A 15,342-nucleotide genomic window follows, 5' to 3' on the forward strand; every position below is an offset into this window, starting at 1 on the left:
TTGCTTTATTTATTTTATTTTGTTTCTACTTACTGTCGCTATTTTTATTTATTTTATTAAAATTTATTTATTTTACTTTATTAAAGTTTATTTTGTTTCTACTTATTTATTAAAGTTTATTTTGTTTCTACTTATTTATTTCCGTTTCTTTTTTGCTTTTTTATTTATTTTATGAAAATTCTTTTTTACTTTATTTATTTTATTTTGTTTCTACTTACTGTTGTTATTTTTATTTATTTTATTAAATTTTTTATTTAACTTTATTAAAGTTTATTTTGTTTCTACTTATTTATTAAATTTTTTTCTACTTATTATTGTTTTTTTGTTCCTACTTATTTAGGCATCTCATTGGTCCCGGTTCGTGGCATGAACCGGGACTAAAGGGCAGCCTTTGGTCTTGGTTGAAGCCACCAACCGGGACCAATGGTGGTGGACCAGGAGCGAGGCTCATTGGTCCCGGTCCGTCCCACCAACCGGGACCAAAGAGGCCAGACGAACCGGGATCAATGCCCCCATGAGGCCCGGCAGGCCCCCTGGCCTCACGAACCAGGTTAAATGGGCCCATGGGTCCCAGTTCGTGACTGAACCGGGACTAATGGGCATACCTGGCCTGAACGTAAGCCCTGTTTTCTACTAGTGGCAGAATCTCCCGCAGAATGTTTTCTATTTCCGTTCTTTATTTCCTAGGTAATCTGGATAGTCCAAAGGGAGGTTAATCGGCTTATATGGACCATTCACCTCTTGGTGTTACAAACAAGTTGTGATCTCTCTCACAACTCGATTTCTGAAGTGCTTTGTTTCCCATTGCATATGTGTTTTCAATGAAGTGTAATTGTTACAAGCTCCATCTGTAGCATGGTGAGGGTGTTGCTACGTACTTGCGCATGGAGGAATAAATGGCGTGCTTTCTTCACCAAGCTATGCCTGATGTGGGTATGCTACTGTGCTTGTTTGGATTGGATTGGTGTGTGAAGCAAGCATCACTGGATTGCTTGCTTGGTTTCTCCAACTTGGTGTGGTGTTCACACGATCATGCTGGCTGGCTTGTGTTGGTTTGTAATAAAATGGTTGTGCCCGGCCGTGCAACCTAGCGAGGTGTGTGTATGTGTCATTGGTAAACCATAAACTGAGCTTTGGTTTTGGTCGATGAAACAAGGAATATTTATTTCTGTCATGAGTGCTTTGCTAATTATATGGTGATTTGCATTGTACCGGAGAGTTTATTTTTGTGGGGAAAAGGATTGTATTACTTAAGATAGGTCAGTATTACAATCCCTTAGGATGGGTTCCTTGAGCTCATCTGGACATAACCCTAACCAGACTGCCATACGTCCTTCTGTACAACCATACCTAGCCATGAGGTGTCTGGCGAAGTTTTTCCTGACGGATCTTTACGATGGATATCCGCTGGTCCGAAGTCATCAGGTGTTTAACTTCCTCAACGAGGTGGTCTAGCGCCTAGCCATCGCGCGCACTGGACGTCACCATGCTTACAAGGTCCAGGCAGTCCGACTACACAGGATCACCTGCTCACTCCATTGCAAGGCCTGCTGCATACCCTCCTCCATATATATCTTACAGATTTCAAAACCTACAACACATATGCTTGCACAATTGTCCTAGGCTGGTGTTCGTCCTACCCATTTCCTTCATCTTGCCAAAATAGCAGACCATTCAGGTTACATACTGCGGAAACCTCCAACATATTTTCCCACTGGACGACAACCAGGACACTCAAGAGATAGCATCTGGTGCCACATTTGAGAAGTTCAAGCACATCAAGCTGTACCATCTCCACAAGCTAGAGTAGATATCCGAGGCCAGGCTGACCATGCTGGCCTTGGAGACGAATAGCCTCCGGGACTGCTGGGGCCTGAGATGGCTACCAGCCGTGTCACGCCAAGGTCCCAAGCCGGTGGTGAACTATGAGAAGGACGGGTGGGATAGGCTCGAGTGTGATGGCTTCGAGGCCAACGATGAACCATCACTCTTTGAGACACGCCACTCGGCTTACCACAAGAACACCATCCTGAGGGTCTATATTCAGAGGTGCGGTTCGTTCGACATGGATTTTGTTCTGTGCATAGATAGATCGAGCAAGTGTCATTGATGTACCATGTGCCTAATGTTTTCGATATCCATTCTTTATCTCCTAGGTAATCTGGATCATGCAAAGGGAGGTTGATTGGCTTACATGGACCATGCATTAGTCTATTGGTGTTACAATCAAGTTGTGATCTCTCTTACAGCTCTCTGGAGTGTTTTCGATCGCATGTCTGTGCTTTCCAATTAGGTGTGTTTGTTACATGCTCCATCTGTAGTGTGGTGAGGGTGTTGCTACGTAGTACTTGCGCATGGAGGAATAAATGGAATACCTGATGTGTGATTGTCAAGCAGCACTAGATTGCTTGCTTGGTTTCTCCAGCTTGGTGTGATGGTAACGACCAAGCTGGCTGGCTTAATCATGCTGGTTTCTAATAAAATGGTTGTGCCCATTTGTGAGTATTTGTGTATGTGTGATTGATGAACCATAAACCGAGCTTTCTGTTTTGTCGATGAAACAAGAAATACTATACTGTCATGAGTGCTCTGGTATATGGTACTCCAATGCGATTGTACCGTAGAGTTTGAGTGGATAATCTTGTGGTGTTGCCATCTTAGTACTGATATATACATTAACTGCCTGCTAGCATCCTGTCATTTCAATCAGTAACTTGAATTCTTTCTAGTAGGTTTCATTCTGGCCAACTGATATTTTCTGCAACTCTTCCTGTCTTGCTACTTAGAAACGGGTCGACCGAGTCCTTGTTACTGATATACCAACTGATTTATATGTCCTGTCCCTTCTTATTCTCGTGTTCGGTACTGGCTGTGCGTGGGTTGTCGCGCACATGAGCAACAGTAGATGCAGCCCTGTTTTTTGTACGTGTTGAAGATTGTTCAGATTCTGGAGAACCCAAAATAATTCATATATATTCTGAATGAAGTGCATAGGCGCACAGCTCAGTGGCTCAATTTTGCATATCAAAGTATGGGTAAATACATCTCACATTAATCTGTAAATAGCTAAAGTTTTTATGTTTTTGAGATCAAATATTCTGAGCCAAATCCCTGTAGTAACTGTTCACAGGTACTCCCTCCGTTTCACAATACTTGGTACTATTTTTGAAGTAAAAAAAGAAGAAGTATTAAAAATACTTGACACTTACCTGCTCTCAGTTTCCCAAAGTGACAGTAAAAAGAAATGGATTTTTTGACGGCATAAAAAAGGGCATTTACTAGATGGGAAAAAATTATCGCTTGGGTATAATAACGCTTTTGTGCAAAAACAATTGGCACGTATATTTTTGGAAATAATTTTCACTAACATATAAAAGGAAATGATGAAAAAGGCATGCATTGGAGACCGTGTCCATGTCAAAAATGATGTGTCAAAAAGAACTGAGACAGCAGCAAATTAATTATTACACCAGCAATCGAAAGTTAAAGATCATCGGGTATTCATCTTTAGCAGTGATGGAAGCAGGACGGCGATGAAAGTTAAAGATGCAAGTATCCGGTGTAATCTTATCTCTGTCTGGGCGGACGCAGGCAGAACGTCATGGCACAAGTTACTAGTCCTTTAATTTTGCATCTATACTAAAACTAAAGAAACTCGCAAAGAAGGAAAGAAAAAGTTGCCAAAAGTGCATCTGTACGTAGCCTCCATGTGCAAGCAAGGAACCTAGCTAGGCCATCATCCATACGCATGCTTTGGGGACCTAAAGCTCTCACGCCATTGCCCACCCATGCACGCATCTATCAATCCACCATAGCATTCTCATCTAGCTAGCTCCTCCACCGGCAACTGAAATTGCCTAGGATTTCAAGGGGATCAGGTAACATTCTATACTATATCTTCATCTGGGGCGGGATTTAGTTCTTGGGTAAATTATTAGTTGCTCGTCTTTCATAAGGTCTGCGTCTCGTAGAGTACACGCATATATAATTAATAAGCTACTCCCTCCAATCCATATTAATTGACGCTGATTTAGTACAAAGTTGCTTTTTTTGCAGTGCCAGATCGGGAAACTTTTGTGGAGTATTGGTCTTCATGCAGGCAGACCATCAATGGGTTAGATATGCTCGGCCGTCATGATTTAATTTCTTCTACTGCTGCTAGTGCGTAGTGGCTACCGACTAGGCGACTACGTACTTTCTTGGGAGAAGGTCAAATTGGTTCTTACAGAAATACTGGTAAGTACCTCTCTCCTTGCTAATTAACATCACGGCATGGGAGTTGTTGCGTGGTTTATAGTGGTTTCTTCATAACTTGATTTTGTAAGCATGTGCACCAGAGGCGGAGACCAACAATTTTTTTCGCAAGTACTTTTTTGGCCTCCCTATGAGCAAGAATTTTATAGGTTTTTTTATCTGGCAAGAATTTTATAGTCTATAGGCATTTGGCCTTGTCTCAATCATGGCTCTGCCCCTGTGTGCACGATTTACATCCATTAACTATATTAAACTCCCCAGCAAAAAGAAACTATATTTAACTCTTAAATCATCCTATCGTTTATCCGTTTCTATAACCCAGTATATATAGAAGAAGAAAGGAGCCACACTAGGAAAATCACCACCATCTTTTTAATTTGCTATAGCGTGAAAGGACGGCTTTACATCACTAAGACTAGACATAGGCCGAACAAATTAGCTAGCTTCATTATTATCTGTAATCATTAAGTAAAACTTGTGATTATCGAAAGAACATGGTAAAAACCCGCACCTCTCAGGGCATGTACAATAGTCTAGCAGATATTATTTCACTTGTACACAACACTATATATAACTTGTACAATAATTTCGCTGTAAATAATCTATTTTTAGTCGTAAATATTTGTGAGTACAACTTACAAAAAGCATTCTACAATAGTAAAAACACCGTCTGTAAGCTGTCTGTAAAAACCCTACAGACAAATTCTTTCTCTTTCTCTCTTACTTCTCTAATATACACCTATTGTACATTGCACTCAAAGTCTCTAGCAAAAAAAAATATTGCCCTCAAAGTATCCTAAATGGCCACAACGCGCTGCAACCACAAGCAACCGCCCGTCATTGAGACCAAAACGGCGGCTAAGTTTTTTACCGGAGCTGGGAGCTACCGGTGCAGAATCTGCCATTCACTTGGTTTCTCTGAGATTCGTGCCTGCCTTTTGTGTATAAAGTAAAAATAATTTGCTATGCAATACAGACATTAGACAAAGAAACACATCTGTGGATGTCAGATGTGTGACAACTTTTCATGTGACAGGACTGGGTGACTGATGAAGTGGACGGCACATGATGACATTCATTTTATTTCATCCTTATATTTTAAATGTTGATATCTTTTGAATCAAATGTTTGTTTCTGAAACTTTTTATATATTTGAATTTGTGGTAACAAGGCCTTCAAAACAAAATCAATCTTTGATATATTTGAACTACATTTTATTTTACATATTCAATTATCTTTGAAATCACTTTCATATAACATATTAATATTTCGGTATTTCATAAAAAAGTTGATTGTTTCACTAATTTCAGAAAACGCATTACACTAGCTCAACTGAAAAACTAGATTTCACTTGTTTCAGAAAACCGATTACAAAATATATCTCATTACAAGATATATCTCAAAGAATATAATTCCACTCATTTCAAAGAATATTTGAAGAAAATAATTTCATTGGATTGGAGAACTGTTTTCACTCATTACAAAATATATCTCAAAAAATACTTTTATTGTTTCACTCAGTTGAAAGAATATAGTTCCACTCATTCCCAAATGAGTATTTCACAAGTTTGAAAAAACACAGTTATGTGATTTGGAAAACTGATTCACTCTTTACAAAAACAATCTCTAATACTAATTTCACTTCGTATTTATGAAATATCTTGAAACGTATTTCACTCATCAAAAAAATCATTTTCAAACATTGAAATAGACTGTTTAACAGAACAATGGATATATTTCATTTTTTTTCAAGTATCTTATTTCGCAGATTTCACTCATTTCAGAAAACGCATTACACTCACTCAAATAAAATACTATAGTCCACTTGTTTCAAAAAATTGATTACACTAATTAGAAAAGATAGATTTCGCTCATTTCACTAGTTTCAGAAAAACACATTACAGTCACTCAATTGAAATAACAATTTCACTTGTTTCAAAGATAGATTTCACTTACTTTTAAAACTGATTGGAAATAATCAGCTTCACATTTTTTTGGGTAACTAGTTTCACATTTTTTAAATAACAAGTTTCGCATATTTTGCACTGAAATGTGTTTCACATACATGAAAAACAAAAAAAATCCCATTTAAAAAAATGGTTTCACTCAATCCAAAGAACTTATTTCAGTTATTTCAGCAAATTGATTTTGCTCATTTGAAACATTGAAACTCAATCATGTTTAAATGTATTCAAGATTATCTTGTTCTAAAGGTCTTGGCGCTAGAAGCTCAAATATATAAAAAGTCTCTAAAATGGGATTATAGTTTTAAAGATATGAATGAATGAAATTGCTAAAGAGAAAATAAAAGGCAGAATTTAATTCGCATGCGGTTAAACCGAGGAGGCAGCTGTGGTGGGAAAGTAAAGAGAAAGAGTTAAAAGAAGTGAGCCCAAAGGATGATGTGATATAATAGTGAATACAAACCGGGCTCTGTTGGAATACACTGAGATACAAAGCTGTGGGCCATCTAATAGCATGAATCGCAAACTACATCAAGGGCGGATGGTGTGCCGGTACATCCCGCCACCGGTAAAAAGGAGTTTGCGACCAAAACGGCCCAAAGAGCAATGGTGGGAACCTAGCTAGGCCATCAGCCATAGGCATATGCTTTGGGGGCCAAAAGTTCTCTCGCCATTGCGCATCACACCCATGCATGCATCTATCAATCTACCATAACACTCTCAGCTAGCTAGCTCCTCACCGGCAAGTGAAATTGACTTGGATTTCGACTTTCGAGCAAGGGGATCAGGTGACACACTATTTATATCTTCATCTGGGACTGGATTTAGTTCTTGGATTAATTATTAGTTGCTCCTCCTCGACTAGATCAACTTGCCTTGCAAACTGCATCTCGTATAAGTACATGCATAGGCATGCATATATAATTGATATGATTCTTTTTTGCGGTGTCAGATCAGGAAACTTTGTGGAGTATTGATCTGCAGGCAGGCGATCGATGGGTTAATTTCTTCTGCTGCTGGTAGTACGTAGTTACTACGTACTTTCTTTGGAGAAGACTACGTACTTTCCTTCGAGAAGATCAAAATGGTTCTTCCAGAAAAACTGGTTAGTACCTCTCTCTCTCTCTCTCTCTCTCTCTCTCTCTCCTTGCCATTTTCTTTTTGTGAAAAAGACATCAGATCTAATATAAAGGCCAGAAAATGATACAGAGCAGCCCACAGGCCCACACATAAAAGAAATTACAAGTAAGTCCCTGGAGAGCCTCTCAAACTCCACCGCCAGAGCGAACTGAAGGCGCACCACCACCACTGCCGCTCCACATCGTCGCCGGCTGATCAAATCACGAGGGACGGGAAGTCTTCAAGCATGCACTCTGGTAGAGAGGGCATCGTCAGCAAAGCCTCACATAGATGCAAAAGCCCATCAGAACTGTACACTCTCACTGCCCTAGGGGCGCACCCTAGGGCTAGGATGATTGCCCTTTCGCGTGCCTTCTGGATTCCTCTCATATGTCTCAAGACTATTTTTATTTTACTTTTCCTTGATTTGAAGATCTGAAATCACAGCACTTAGGGGGTGTTTGGTTCCAAGGGACTAAACTTTTTTGGTGGGCCAGGGACTAAAGAAAAAAGACCCTCCAGTAGAGTTTTTTTTCTAGTCCCTGTAGAAAAAGTCCCTCCTGTTTGGTTACATAGGGAGTAAAAGGGACTTTTTCTAGTCTAGTCCCTGTAATCAAATACCCCCTTAAAAGAGGCAAACATGCCTTCTGGCAAGTAATTAGTAGGTTAGCCAAAAAATTATTAAATATTGCATGCAAATCATAGGAAACATGCAATTAAACTTCAAAAGTTATTGATACATTCAGAACGTTTAGGATGTACCAGGGGTCAGGGGGGTGCCCACGCGCCCCCTGGCGGCTTGGGCCCTATTCGTCACCTCCTGCTCTCTCCTTTGGCAGGTGTCCGAATTGCGGGAAGTTATGATCGCCTGATTTGTTTTCAATTTTTTTAGACTTCAGGAAGGTTCCTGAAAACAGCAAAATAAAAATATGCAAATCTACCCTCTGGCTATTTATTAGTGAGTTAGTCCAAAAATTATAAAATATTGCATAAATGATAAGAAATATGCATACTAACTTGAGAAGTTATAGATACATTTTAGATGTATCATAGATACGTTTTAGACGTATCATGAAGCAATGAGAACTAAATACTGTGGCCAAAATTGCATAAGAAAGTTGTGGAGTACAAGAATTTCATGATATGTGCTTAGATTTCAGCATGCCACCTTGTTTCTTTTTAGTCGTGTCTTTCCAACGAACCGGAGGTTTATTCACTTCGATCTAGATAGTTTTCGAACCAGAATCTAGATTGATGGTCAGGATCACGGGTTAAAGGAGGTAATATCGAGTCTGGTAACTATGGCCTTTATGGGCTTTAAACTCCGTGTTTCTTATGACGTGGAGAGCATAGGAATAATATTATAATGATGTGGTTATGGCATGATGGCACTCTAGTCCTTAGAACAATCTTTACAGGTAAATGGATGATATATTCAATTACCCCGCATTATCCTCATATGTGCTTTTCTACAAGGCATGTCAAGAGGGCAGGTGGTTCCTGCAATTCCATTAAGAAGAAAGAGTATCCTAGTTGATGAGGTAAATTAGGTTGAAAACCTTACAAGGCATGATTTATTATGGAAAATCAATCAAAAACCTGACCAAGGGAGAGCCACATAGATACACTAGGTCTAGGATAAAAACAAGCCTCTCGAAGTGTGGCCATTGGTGGCCACAATGCCTTGCAACTATAATCAATTGCTTGTCCTCAAGAGCCAAATGGCCGAGAGCTATGGTTGATCACTCGTTGGCGATGCCTCCAGAGAGAAAACTGATGCCCACAAGCGCCACCATCGCCAGCACTGGCCCCTATCTACATTAGGCTTTCGCCCAGAGTGGACAATGGTACAACCAATGGCCCCACCAAAAATCGAGGAACAGGCTCGGCCATGCAAGTAGACACCGCAGCCTAGCCTCCCATAGAATATGCCAACTCTAGCCACAAACAATGCTCGAAGCCATCGATAACCAATGATGACCTAGACCATTGATGAAACACTCTTCGATAAGGCCTCCGAGGAGAAAAATTGACGCCCGCAAGTGCCACCATCACTGACACTGACCCCCGTTGGCTCGGAGCTTTCCCCAGATCAGTGAAACTAATTGCCCCGCCACACCTCAAGCAAAGGGGTCCAGGTATTGGTGGACCTAGGAACACAATGAAGCCTAGGAAAAAGTGGGCCACAAGGCCCGGGAGGCCCAGCATGGGCCATGGCCCAAGGTGTTGGTCTGTGAGGCACGTAGCCGGGAACCCCGTGCAAAGGCCCAGGGAGGAGGGACGCTAGGTCCTCTAGTGGGTCCACCAATGCGGGCAGCAACCTTAGATGTACACCCTAGTTCAGGTGGTCAAAGTCTAGAGTAGAGGAGGGAGATGGCCCTTCAGCCATGCCTCCAAGGTGGGGAGCGATGCTTGAGAGCGCCGCCATCGCTGGCACCAACCTCCGTCGGCTCAATTCTTACATCGAGGATATACAAATTAGTTATTTTGTGCATATAATCTAAAAGAAAGTTATTTTATGTATTTATAGGTTTCTTTCATTTTATATCTGAACTACTAGAATGTAGGGCTGGACATAAAGCTCGAAGCTCGGTGAGCTTAATGAGCGATCGGTAACTCGACTCATTTGAGCTTGACTCATTTTCTTAATGAAATGAGCTGAGCAGCAATTTTCGCTCATTAACACTAACGAATTAAACAATCAAACCAACGAGTTTCACGAGCTACTCGTCAAGCTCACTAGCAACGTGCCAGTAGGCTATAAATCGTGGCAGCAGGCTACAAATCTGCATCTTTTAAGTATTTTTGCACACTGCAGGTCTTTGACAAATGCATGTCCAAAATTTGTTGCTCCTGATACTTCCATGATAGCTTGCTTAATTAGCTGAATACCCTGATACATCTTCTTAATGAGTTTTGACGAGCTTCTCGCGAGCACTCGCGAACATATAACAAACCGAGCCAATCCTTAAATTTAGCTCGTTATCCTTAACAAGATTAACGATTCGAGCCTTAATGATCACGAGTCATAATGAGCCGAGCCTTAACGATCCGAGCAACTCGTTAGTCCAGCCCTACTAGAATGCATGCATTACTTGACTGACTTTATAATTAACATTGCATCATTCATCGCTCTAATTTATTCATGTCAAAAAATGTAGCTATTGAAACTATGGTAGTGATATATGTACTACAGAAGTCATATCTAACAACCGTCCATTACTATAGGAGGTACATGATTTTGATGAAGCCGCCGGAAATCTGCTTCGTTTACTGCTATTCTTAGAGTCATATGAAAATCAGAGAGCTAAGTCATTCTTCTTGGGTGGCTGGTGCGGCGATGGTGTAGGAGCCTCGGCTATTCTTAGAGCTACAGCCAAACGCCTGAAATCTGAAAGAGGTGATCGTGACACAAGAGAGCATTTTGGCAAAATTATCCATGTAGACTGCTCTCTGTGGAAAAATAGAAGAGCTATGCAGAGGGCAATCGCGGAGGAGTTAAACCTTGGCCATTTAATGCCCATGTTTGACAAGCAGGATGAGGATGATGATTTTAGAGGGATGGACGTTAGCTCTAGAGTAGAGATACCAAGCATCGGAAGTGAGATCAATGCGTGTCTAAGAAATGAAAGATTTCTGATGATTTTTCATTATGGGGGAGTAGAAGATATTGATCTGGCAGAGTGTGGCATTCCTAATCCTGAATTTGGAACCTATGTTTTAGGAAAATTATTATGGAGTGGTTATGGAAGATTTCAGCTTTCGCAGAGAAACAAGAAGTTAAAGTCTAGTTCTGCTTATTTTAAAAAAATTGAATTATATCCCGAGGTCAATGCACATTTGAGTCAACTACTGCGTCATTCATTACATGAAGAAGCTGCTGAAGTGATTGGTTACACCGACATGGATGATGTCAACCCAACAATAGTTTTGGATTGCTTCTTGTACTCATTGTTCCTGACAGAGCAACTACATGGAAAGTCTATCAGTGTTGACTATGGTTGGGATACTCATGCTTGCAACTACTGGATATGTGATGGTATCCTTCAAGGTGATAGAGCCTTTGAGGTTGGCAATGCATTGCAACGAGTGATACAAATGCTGTGCTACCCATCTGATAGAACAAAAAGATTGGCAAACTATTTGGATGAACACAAAGAACAGTATGAAAGATGGGTTTCAATCTCCTCCAACCAACTAGGAGCACAAGATATCTCAACTATTCATGTCAATACATCATCCTATTTCCTCACATTTGGGGAAGATGGTCAGCTACAACTACCAAGTGATATGTTTCAGCTAGCCAGCACCCTCCGCGTGTTAAAACTCTGCAAGTGCAGCTTTGATTTTGCATCCCCTCCTTTCCGATGTTGCCATAACCTAAAATTCCTTTGGCTTGACCGTTGCACAAACACAGGGGAGGAGCAAGGTGGAGGGCCATGTTTCCCAAACCTGTTGGTGCTTGACATACGCTTCACAGATTTTGTCTTACTGGCAGAGATGATAGAGTTGATGACCAATCTCAGGAAGGTAAATACGAAGGGTGTCTCATGGAGAACTATAAGTCATGCATGGAAAAAGCTACGGAACCTTCACAAGCTCCGGGTAACCGAATCCTCAGATGTGATCACAGTGGACACATGCTCTTCCATAGATATGATGAATCTGGAGCTCCTTGACTTGTCGGGTAACATTCATATGGAATCATTGCCTGCAATGTCATCGGCACGAAACTTGAAGATGCTTGTTCTTGATGGTTGTTCTAGCTTGGAGCATGTTGCACTCGAAGGAGCCCTTCCACTTCTTGAGAGTTTTAGTTTTGATGGCTATGGCCCATCAGAAAAGTGGGCACATCCCATACAACTGCCAAAAAAGGAACCGTGCCCTAAGTCTAGCAATGCTTTAATTCAAAAAGCCAAGGTGAGAAGGATCTCCCTAGAAGGTTGTGCTCGATTGCACAGCATATTCTTGCGTGCATTGCTCAACCTTGAGGAGTTGGACCTCTCTGGCACAGCCGTTAAAACACTTGACCTCGGTGCAATGGATGTCGCACGACTCAAGAAGCTATTTCTGTTGGGTTGTGAGCAACTACGTAGCTTATGCTGGGATGGAAGAAACCCTTCATTGGAAGTTCTACATGTAGACACTCGGGGAAAGACTAGATCAATGATATACTGTGGAGAACAGACCTCTATCTTTGAAGCACTTATGGCTTTTACAGATGGAAGGTTAGTTTGGTCTGTCATAAAGGGGCTCTACTGGGCTTGGTATGACTCCAAGGTGCACCTCCATATCTCTTCTACGATCCACAGCCAAGTCAACATCACCAAAAGTATTGATGAGATTGTGCCTAGCGAAGAGGGTTTGGTTCCAACGAGGCCCTTCTTACCTTACAATGTTACAATGATATAGTCCTTTGCAAGGATATTGTCACGTGTTCGTCCTTGGTGTGGGACCACCAACATCTTTATCCTTTGGATGTGCATATCGAGATTGGTGAAGGAAGCCACCATTTAGAGAGTATGAATGTCAATGAAGATTTCAAAATTTTCATAGAGAATAAAGTTGAATCATTGCATGTGCATGACAATATCTCAATCACGGTCATACTTCCAGAGGCATCAAGATCTTGGTCTGGTGTAAAATGGTGTCATGTTGAGAGGTGCCCCAAGCTGCACAATCTCTTCCCTAGCTGGGATGGATTTATGAGCTTTAAATCAATAAGGATATTTTCAGCATCTGATCTCCTGATGGCCTATTGCATCTGGGGTAGAGGCATTTTATATCACGCTTACAACTATGAAGACCTACAACACATATACTTGCACAACTGTCCTAGGCTGGTGTTCGTCCTCCCCATTTCTTTCACATTGCCAAACTTGGAGATCATTCAGATTGCATACTGCAGTAACCTCCAACATATTTTCCCACTGGATGACAAGTGCCCTCATTGGATAGCATCTGGTGTCACATTTAAGAAGCTGAAGCACATCAAGCTGTACCATCTCCACAATCTAGAGCAGATATGCGGGGCCAGATCACTGACCGCGCCGGCGTTGGAGACGATCAGCCTCAGGGACTGTTGGGGCCTCAAACGGCTACCAGCTGTGTCACGCCGAGGTCCCAAGCCGGTGGTGGACTGCAAGAAGGACTGGTGGGACAGGCTCGAGTGGGATGGCTCTGAAGCCAACCATGAACCGTCGCTCTTCGAGACACGCCACTCGGCTTACTACAAGAAGACCCTCCCTAGGGTTTCCGTTCTGAGGTATGGTTCCTTCGACATGGATTTAATTTGTTGTATGCATAGATAGATTGAGCAAGTGTCGTTGGTGTACTATGTGACTAGTGTTTTCGATCTCCATTCTTCATCTCCTAGGTAATCTGGATCATGCAAAGGGAGGTCGATCGGTTTACATGGACCATGCATCAGTCCGTTGGTGTTACAATCAAGTTGTGATCTCGCTCGCATCTCTCTGAAAGTGTTTGTTTCCCATTGCCTGTCTGTGTGTTTGCAATTAAGTGTGTTACAAACTCAATCTGCAGCATGGTGAGGGTGCTGCTATCTTCCTGCACATGGAGGAATAAATGGTATCAAGCATACCCATTTATTCACCAAGCTACATATACCTGATGTGGGTATGCTTGATTGGATTGGTGTGTGATTTTCAAGCAGCACTGGGTTGCTTGCTTGGTTTCTCCAGCTTGGTGTGGTGTTTACGACCAAGCTGGCTGGTTTAGTCGTGTTGGTTTGTAATAAAAGGGTTGTGCCTGTTCGTGCAACCTAGCGAGGTGTGTATTTGTGATTGATGAACCATAAACTGAGCTTTGCGTTTGGTTGATGAAACAAGAAATCCTATACTATCATGAGTGCTTTGCTAATTATATAGTAATTTGCAATTGTACCGAAGAGTGTGGGTGGATACTCTTGTGGTATTGCCATCTAGTACTTGTTATATTCTGCAGCTTGGTGTGGTGTTCCTGCCATCTGGATCAGTAACTTGTTGCTACTTCCTGTTGGTTTCATTTAGACGATGGACTCTAGTCTTGGTACTTACAAACGGGTTGATTGAGTGCTTGCTAGAGATAAACCAACTGATCTCCATGTCCTGTCCCTTCTTGTTCAAGTGACATCCATGTACTTACAGAACTGTTCGTTGTTGTGCTTGCGCTGCTGCACGAATGAGCAGATTGAACAAGGGACAGACAGGGCTGCTACACTAACCAAGTACTTTATCAAGAAGAATCCCGCTGTCGATACACAAAATAATCAATACCAAATTTGTAATCAAGTTCAAATTCAGTTACTTAATTTTGCCATCCGTTTCTTTGGGATATCTCAGGTTCAGTCGTTTTCGCCCTCCTTTCTGTGTGCTGAAGATTGTTCATACCTATTCTGAAGAACATTAATTTGTAAACGCCCCGAGTTTTTGCTTGCTCGGTGAGATATATTAATATATCCCACCAAATAAGTTCTCACCATATATGATTTATGAATCGATATTGATCATGCATGGCATGAGTACTCACTCTGCCTCACAATTAATACTACTTGGTAGTATTTCTGAAAGAAAAATCAAAAGAACTACTACTAGAAATATTTCCTGCTCTCATGGCAATGTATCCCAAAAGAAAAAGAAAAAACAGATTTACTAGAGAGCAGAGTCACCATGGTGGCCGTCCGATCTGCGCGGCGATTAGTGCCAACTACATAGTTTGCTGGGCTGTGCGGCAGGCGTCTTACACCTGTGGCAGTTACTCTGCGTCAGTCTTCGTTTCACTCCCGGAGCAGAGGAGTCGAAAGAACATAGACCACAAATGACGCGGGAGAGGCAAACGACTCAGCCGGCGCTGGCGCTCCACGGAGGCTGCTGGCCGCCCCGGCGTCAGCGTCCTGTCTCAAGCAGAGTTCGAGTCATGGCGGCTTGATCTGTAAGTGCTCTGTTCTGTACCTAGGCTAGGCTAGGGTTTCTTATGCTTTCTGAATTGGGCGTGGATGGAGGGGGGG

General features: G+C 41.7%; 2 protein-coding genes and 1 long non-coding RNA gene across 3 annotated transcripts; all 3 read left to right on the plus strand.

The window, feature by feature from the left end:
* The first annotated feature begins 3,799 nt into the window (after positions 1 to 3,799).
* On the plus strand, positions 3,800 to 7,374 carry LOC119290015. The gene is made up of 3 exons (XR_005141682.1): positions 3,800 to 3,878; positions 4,057 to 4,236; positions 7,171 to 7,374. It is a non-coding gene; the product is annotated as an uncharacterized LOC119290015 (long non-coding RNA).
* Positions 7,375 to 10,685: 3,311 nt separating this feature from the next.
* On the plus strand, positions 10,686 to 12,824 carry LOC119290016. The gene has a single exon (XM_037569153.1). The coding sequence runs from the start codon at positions 10,812 to 10,814 to the stop codon at positions 12,747 to 12,749; it is 1,938 nt and encodes a 645-aa protein (XP_037425050.1). The 5' UTR covers positions 10,686 to 10,811; the 3' UTR covers positions 12,750 to 12,824.
* On the plus strand, positions 12,754 to 14,164 carry LOC119290017. The gene is made up of 2 exons (XM_037569154.1): positions 12,754 to 13,602; positions 13,714 to 14,164. The coding sequence occupies exons 1-2, from the start codon at positions 12,860 to 12,862 to the stop codon at positions 13,715 to 13,717; spliced, it is 747 nt and encodes a 248-aa protein (XP_037425051.1). The 5' UTR covers positions 12,754 to 12,859; the 3' UTR covers positions 13,718 to 14,164.
* Positions 14,165 to 15,342: the final 1,178 nt, after the last annotated feature.

Source organism: Triticum dicoccoides, chromosome 4A, assembly GCF_002162155.2.
Source record: "Triticum dicoccoides isolate Atlit2015 ecotype Zavitan chromosome 4A, WEW_v2.0, whole genome shotgun sequence".
NCBI classification, from domain to species: Eukaryota; Viridiplantae; Streptophyta; class Magnoliopsida; order Poales; family Poaceae; genus Triticum; species Triticum dicoccoides.